This window comes from Durio zibethinus, chromosome 4 (assembly GCF_047325235.1).
Source record: "Durio zibethinus cultivar Kanyao isolate XHJ-2024 chromosome 4, ASM4732523v1, whole genome shotgun sequence".
In the NCBI taxonomy this organism is placed as follows: Eukaryota; Viridiplantae; Streptophyta; class Magnoliopsida; order Malvales; family Malvaceae; genus Durio; species Durio zibethinus.
Genome location: NC_143165.1, coordinates 5,286,643 through 5,295,001, shown reverse-complemented (window position 1 = coordinate 5,295,001; position 8,359 = coordinate 5,286,643). Strand labels below are relative to the sequence as shown.

At 26.8% G+C, this 8,359-nt stretch overlaps 1 protein-coding gene across 1 annotated transcript; it reads left to right on the top strand.

Moving 5' to 3' along the window:
* Positions 1-451: 451 nt before the first annotated feature.
* Positions 452-1,322, top strand: LOC111287555 (auxin-responsive protein SAUR32-like). The gene has a single exon (XM_022878180.2). It carries the CDS (start codon positions 790-792, stop codon positions 1,087-1,089), a length of 300 nt encoding a protein of 99 aa, XP_022733915.2. The 5' UTR covers positions 452-789; the 3' UTR covers positions 1,090-1,322.
* Positions 1,323-8,359: the final 7,037 nt, after the last annotated feature.

Sequence of the window (8,359 nt, the reverse complement as noted above, 5' to 3'; positions counted from 1 at the left end):
TGAATACATATGGAATCCTTTTATACTATTTAATAAATATATTTTAGTATGAACAAATCGACTTCGAATACAATATGAATTTTTTTTTTACCAAACTCAAATTGATCCCAAATTATCTTAAAATTAAATAAAATAAATATAGCAAAATTTTTTCATAATTAATTCATTTACACATATTTGGGTCTATTTATTTTTTTACTGTAAATTGTAAAACCATACTTTCCTTTTTTATAAAATCCACCTCACCCCGACTCTATCCACGTGTCCTTTTCTATCTCAATTCACCATCCACGTGTCTTACCCCTTCGATTCACTATTACTTACGCACGTTGCCATTCCTGCCCCGTTTCGTCCGTTACAAAACGATAAACTAATCAATCTTCTCCAAATCTTCCTCTTGTTATCATCATCAGATTGCCTTCTAATCAAACGTCTAGAAATCAACTTTGTTAACCAAAACAAGAAAACCCTACTTCTTTCCGCAGCATATCAAAACCCCTTTTTTTTTTTCCACTTTCTTCAGCTTTATATATATTTATAATCTCATCCAGTTGCTGGTTTGTATGAGTTTACTTGTTGCTGTGGATTTTCAACCATGACCAACATCCATAGGTTTCTCGGATGCTCTTCATTCAACTTGTTCCAACAACCCATTGAAAAAGAGCCTTGGCCTTGCTCTTGTTCTTCCCTGTAACTTTTTTGTTTTTATTTTTGTGAAGAAAATAGGGATTTTGCCTTTGGATATTCTTGTTCTTGGCTTGGGTCCTTTTTTTTTTTTTGGTTGGAGAAATGGGTATTCATCATCATCACCATGGGAAGAAGCAAGCAAGAGATGTGCAGAAAGGATGTTTGGCTATCAAGGTTGGATCAAAAGGGGAGGAGCAACAGAGATTTGTGGTGCCAGTCATATACTTCAATCACCCTTTGTTCATGCAGCTGTTGAAAGAAGCTGAAGAAGAGTACGGGTTCGATCAGAAGGGCACGATCACAATCCCTTGTCATGTAGAGGAGTTTAGGAATGTCCGTGGATTAATTGATAAGGAAAAGTCCCTTCATCATCACCATCACGTCGGATGTTTTAGGGTTTGAATTCTTATTAACTGATCAAAAGAACAGAAAAAAAAAATGATTTATGGTTGAACACGCATTAGCTGAGTTGGTACCTATAATTAAGTTGCCGTTTAGTAGACTTAAAGTTTTTTACGACTTTTTTTCTTACTCTCATGCTGCAACTTCTTATGTAAAAAAATATTTATGGCTCTGTAAATGCTAAATGAAGGCAGCCAAAACCATTAAGAAATAGATTTGATTGTCAATTACAAGTGTGCTCTTTTCCTCGATTTTGTAAATTTGGGAGTTTTTTTTTTCTTGCTTTTTCCTGTTTCTTGGTAGACTGGTTCGTTGATGAAAATGATGACAAACGACGATGCGATAATGACGACAAATGTGGCTTGCAATGGCAGTGACTTTTGTTATTTTGTTACGAGCCGTAATGAAAAAGAAAAAGTAAATGCCATTTTCCTTTCTCTTTCTCTTGTCATTCTTTTATCTCTTTTTTCTTTTTTCTTTTCCTTTTAAATGCTTGGAAGAATTGAACGGCGTTTGGCATCATCAGAATAGACAAGGACTCTTGGAAGGGTCATTGCTGTTGCTTTAAGTTTTGATATATATTGGGCACGATGACTGTTGAAATCACTATCAGCAATTATGGGATATGATTACTTACTAAATATTTTACATTTAGTTGGTGAATCTTGAATATTTAGATTCTTTCTTTTATTTTTGTTTGGGTACAAAGGGATCGTTGTTCGAAAGTAAAAAAAAGGTTAAACATGATGAATGTTTTTTTTTAAATGTAATTATATAAATTAATTAAATTAAATATGAGTTCAAAATTTCTTTTCTTTTTATGCAAACTCTTAAAAAAATGATAGTGTTGATATGCTGCTGAATTTCATTTCAAAATTTCATACAAGCAACAAAAAATTAAGATCTAGCAATTTGACCTACTCTTTTGTTAGGAAGTATATATTTATCGGATTAAATGAATTTGATAATGATAATCTATTACTATTGTTTTTGTTCTCAAATTGCAACAATGGATATCACAGATTGTTGTATCAATATTGACAGCCTCTGTTTTTCCCTATGATTTTGTCGTATCCCTTAAGGGATAAACATGAAAGTCAACAATAAATCGTGAAAGTTCTACTAATGAAAAATCAGTTTCATAGTTATCAGGAACTGAGTAACTAGAAACAAAAGCTTTATAAATTAGAGTATGGACCAGTCACGATATCTGAAGTCACTGAGAATCTAGCAAGTGGGTGAAAGACATGCATACGGATAAGACTTGACTTGACAGAGTGAACTTAACTGAGATTTTTTAAGGGTTAATATCGTGAATAGCAGCTAAATTTTAATAAAATATTTAATATAATATTTAAATTTAAAATTTTTTTAATATGATATAAAAATTATGAATTTATTAATTAATATAATTTTATTTTTAATATGATTAGGTAGTTTTGAATGATAAAAATAAGTTATTTTTTAAAATATCATATTAAATAATATATTTCTAATTTAAATATTATATTAAAAAAATTTTAAATTTAAATATTATATTAAATATTTTATTATAATTTAAGATAATTGATCATATTAACTTATATTTTAAAAGTGAAAAACTGATGAAACACAAACATATGTTTAACTTTTTTTTTTTTGTCTGGACCGCATTGAATTGAAAGACGTGTTATAGTCAGCAAAGGCATAAATTTCACTTAACGGGGTTTGGTTTCGTTATCAATCCTTTTGAAAACATTTTTTTTTTTTTAATTTGTACAGTTAAATTATCATTTAATCATTGATCTTTTCTGACTAAAATACTAAAACGCCCTTTGAATTATTTCTTTAAATAAATCTTATACTCTTATTATATCTAAATAAATATTTATATTTTAATTTGTATCCAAATAAATTTTTATTTCAAATGAAAAATAATTTTATTAAAGATTATTTAGATACAAATTAAAAATTTAAAGATTTATTTAGATATAAATTAAAATTAAAAATTTATTTGATATAAATTATAAATTAAAAATTTATTTAAATGTGAAAAAATAAAGATTTATTTAAATAAAATTATAAAGTTTAAGAATTTTTTTTATTATTTTAGTTCTCTTCTATTCAATTATACAATTGAGTCTTCAAAATATTTATTGGTGAAAATGCTTTCTCTTAATGTATACAATTAAATTATCATTTAATCATTGATTTTTTATTCGATTACACAATTAAATTTTTAAAATGTTTATTACTAAAAATGCTCTATATTATAACAGTTACAATTAATAAAATCAATAATAATCTTAACAACAAATAAATTGATCAATAAAAACTTTTTAAATTGTATTTAGAACACATAATTTTAAAATATTTTTTATCTCAGCCGACTTGAGCCCCATAATTTTAAAATATTTTTTATCTCAGCCGACTTGAGCCCCACTAGACCCCTGTTGATAGATTGAAGAAAGTCAGTAGTGACGGTGGGTTCAACCCCCCTGGTTGGGTAAACTCCGATGCTGATACCAAGGTTTTTATGTTTTGTAGGGCTCACATCTGCCCTTAACACCAGGAACAAACAAAGGGCAGTTTTCAGACTGCATTTATTAAGGTTTTTATGGTTCAGGATCATTCAAAAAGTCTACTGAATGTAAATTTTAGGTAAACAAATCATTCAGGATTATGGGAAGCTATATCATTTTTTTTCCCATAATTTTAAATGTACCAGTGGAGCATAGAGATTGCTTAGATACTTGCGCACCGTAATTTTTAATTACAAATTACAACTTACAAGTAATAATCCATTTGTTTTGAGTATTAGAATTAATAAAATCATGTATGAAGTATGTTAATATGTAAATTTAATAATTTATATATTTATGTCATATTTAATTTATTTAAAATACGTATAAAATATAAAAATTATTATATCACAATTCGTATTAAAAAACTTAACATAAAATATATTTTTTTATTTTTGTCAAATCTATAAACGATTTTTTTTTAATTGTATTATTTTTTCATACAACTTTTATGTCATTTTAGCATATTATATTTTAAATTGTGTCAAACTGTATGTCAAACAATATTTAAGATAGACTTCTCAGTTGACTAAATATGGATATAATAAATTTGGATTTTTGAGATCAACTTTGATCTAACATTTCATTTCATTTTTTCTTTGGTTTTGCAATGAGCTTCGTCATGTATTAAATGTATATATTGAATTATTAATGATGAGTTTGATAAATATGCCATTGGATGTTGATGTTAATAGACCCATACTGAATGCGTCCAACTTGTTTGATTAAAATGAAAAGGATTGAAAATACATCCAAATCTTATCTGAAAGTACTCCAATAATCACGCCCAGTCCTCATTGATTAACCCTTCAAACCCTAGTCAGCCACGGAATAGAAGATTGGAGCAGAGTAGACTGCAAGATCTTGCTTGACTGATGATATTCTACATTTTAATTATAGTTGTAGTGTACGTTAAATTTTTAATTTCAGTTATTATAATTCAATCTATGATAAATATTATATACCAAAAGAATAGAAATGCTGATAAGATTTAAGATGGTCACTAATTTTAAAGAAACATATGAAATTTTGAAATTCAAAATTTGATAGAATATAACCATAATTTTAGATGTTGAGAAAAAGATAAAAATAATTACTATTTGACAATCTTTGCTAAAAAGTAAGGCTGAAAATAAAGTCAGCATATATAAATAAATGATATCTTATCGGAAAGAAAAAGGAAAAATTTTTATTATCAATCATATATATATTTACAAAAAAGATTATAGTTTAAAAATTAAAAAAAAAGTTGCAGACATTAAAGTACACAAATTTTGTGTTTGAAAATCTAGAACTCAAATAAAGTAACAAAAATCAATTTTTATTAAATTAAATTCTTGGTACAATTTTCTGTATGATATTTTCTATACAAGAAAATAATCCTCTTATTCGATCTCTTTGGAAGCAACACTGTTCGAGGGCTTGACAGCTTGATCTCGAACGAAGTGATTGACAAATCTTCCAAATGGTTTCTTTTGCAATAGAGAAGAAACTTTAATGATTTTCATGTGCGAAAACTTGGTCACGAACTAGTGAAGATGAGCAGATTTTTAAAGGAATGGCCAAAGGCTTCTGATTCCTTGGTTGATTGCTTGGATAGGAGATGATTAAGGTAATCTTCAAAGAAATGATTGTGGAGATTTTTTGTTTTTGTGACACCTTAATAATACATCGTAATATTTTGAAAATCTGTTGTGATATATAAGTTAAGACTTAAATTTATATTTATGAGATATTTTTTGTGAGATAAAATTATAAAATCTTCGAATTAAAAAGGATAATACATCATAGATTAAGTGTAAGTCTCTTCAAATAATATCAAAGTGATACCAGTCAGATAAAAATTAAGTGCTATATCATGAAAAACACCTTTAGAATCTTACATGAGTTAAATTCTACATGATGAGAGCAACCTCTAGAATCTCAACATGTAGTGTAATCTTAGTTTTGTAGTTCTATATGTGCTTTGTGTTGGATTTAATGAGAACATCAAGTTTTAACAAGGAAGTTTGTGATACTCCAACATCACATTGGGATATTCTGAGGATCTGTTATGATATATAAGTTGAGATTTAAACTCATACTTGTGACATTACAAGAAAAATAGGCTTTATCGACGGAAAAAATTAAAAAATTTGTTAGTAATACTTTTAATGACAGTTTTACTAATGAAAAATTTTCGTCGATGCTAGTTATGTCGTTAAGGCTATTCCGTCATTAATGCTTAAAATCCATTGATAATTATCAACGAAAATCCATTAGTAATTATCTAAAAATTTATTAGTGATGATTTTACCTATGAAATTTTTCGTCTATAATTAGTTACGAAATTTTTTGTTGGTAAATCCGTCGATAATGAGTTTTTTTATCACTGTCCGAATAATCTAATAGCTTAGTATGCTTGAAAAATGTGCTGAAACTAATAGAAGCCAATTGATCTTGATTTGATGGAATCAAAAGTGATAGCGCTCTATAATGAACAACAAACTTAACCATACCACTACATTTAACCAATTCTATCAATTGAGCAATCTGTTGTTTCATCTCCCAAAGGTCACACCAAAATTTCTCTTAATTTAACTCCAATGCACTAATTCTTACTTTCAATTGATATCTAATTTTTGCCATTTTGATTCCCACCAAGATAGACATTTTATTCTGAGACTTAAACCGAAAATTCTATATTATTACCTTTATTGAATGAATGTCATAAAATAATTTCTAACTTATTTGGCATAAAAAGTATGTTTATGAATACATGAATATGATAAGGATGTAAAAAAAAGTCATGAAATGCAAATATGCCTAAAACAATGGATTTTCATATGTACCAGGCCCTAAATGATAAAATTTCATTATCCATGAATAAGATGGAGTGCATGCGCCACCTACTTGATACATATAGGATGCATTGCATGAAATAGAATGCATGTACTATCTATTGATGTGGATGAGATAGAATGCATGTATTATCTTATTATGATGTAAATGAGATAAGATGCATGCACTACATACTAAGATGCTTGAAATGTGATACATATACTATCTATTAGGATGCATAGGATGGGGGTGTACATCTTATCTGATTATTTCTTTCTTTAAAAAAAAAATGTATGTAAAAGATCAAATGAAAATGTGAAAGATGAAACAACATCCAAACTTAAAATTCTTTTTTTTTCCTTTTTTCAAAGAAAAAAAAGGAAAAATTCAAGAACACTCTCTCTTTTTTTCCACACAGAATCGCTAAGATGCAAAAGTTTTTCTCTTTTTCATTAATTTTTATTTGGCCAATAAACAAATAATTTAAGAAAAACCTTTATTTTTTAAAAATTTTGTTTTTTTTTTTTATGTTTGTTGTAAAAAAATCTTTATTTTATTTTAAAACATTTTCTAAAAATGCAAATTTTTTATAACCACCAAATAAATGAACTATAAGTTAAAAGAAAAATTTTTTTTGCAAGAAAATGATTTTCTTTTATTATCTATTTCTTTTTTTAAAAAAAAACTTAATTTCATCTATGCCATTATTGTCTTTAAATGCATATTGTATTTGAGTGTCTTAATTTGGGATAATTTTTATAAAAAAAGTCAACAGGGCTCTACCTAAAGCTGATCCTTTAAGATTCACGATATGTTGAATGAAGATTTGTATATCTAAAGATTCTCAAATTGTTCCTTACTAGCTTCCACACAGGATTAGTAAGGCACCTCGATTCTCACCCTTTATAGGCTACAAACGAAAATAGTTCAATTTGAGTGAAAGTATTTCATTTGTCATTACAAAAGTTATCATCTCAAGAGAGTATAGGTACTTTACTTCCTCTTAAAAGGGATGAAACTCGGGTATAGAGCTCATGCATGATATGAATGTGCCATATGTGAATGAAGGAATATAACATTAAAAATCTAAACTTAAATGCTTTGAAATCTATCAAGAATAATATATAAAACATAAAATAATAAATGAATAAATGACATAATTAAAATGAAATGCATATAAATTTTTATTACTATTGTTATTTTAAAAAAATCAAAATTAAAAAAACCAAAATTAAATACTTATTAAGACCATTAAATCAAAATTGAGGAAAACACATAATTAATTTTTTAGTTTGACTCTCTAAAAAAAATGATGTCCCCAATAAAGTTGCCAAGTTATCGTAATAGTTTTAGGGTTCGCTAAATAAATTTGAATACAAAAAGGAGTTGCTACCAATATTTTTTGACTCTGTACAATTAACCACCTATTAAAACTTATCATTTTAATAAAATTTTAAAATTAATTAAAATTTATTAAAAAGATAATTTTTAGCTCTGCAAAAACATTTTCAGTTCGGGAGTCAGTTACGCTTGGGGAAAGATTAGCAACTTCACAATGCCCATAAAAAATGATACCAATTAATTTTATGTTATTATTTAATTTTGACTAAATTGGTCTTAATTTTGATATTTAAAATTAATTTTTTTAATTTCCTTTATTGTAGTAAAAAAAAAACATTTTATTTTTATTTTTTATTATATATATTTTTATCTTGGTTGAAAAAATAAATAAGAATCTTGTTTGTTAAAAAATTCTCTAAAAAATTACTATACTTTGGTAATATTAAAAAGAACTTTCTCACCTAAGGATCTATTAAAAATCACTACTCAGACTTCTCAAGAATTCCACTTTCAGTGGTTCATACTTATCTTATATATTTATATTTACC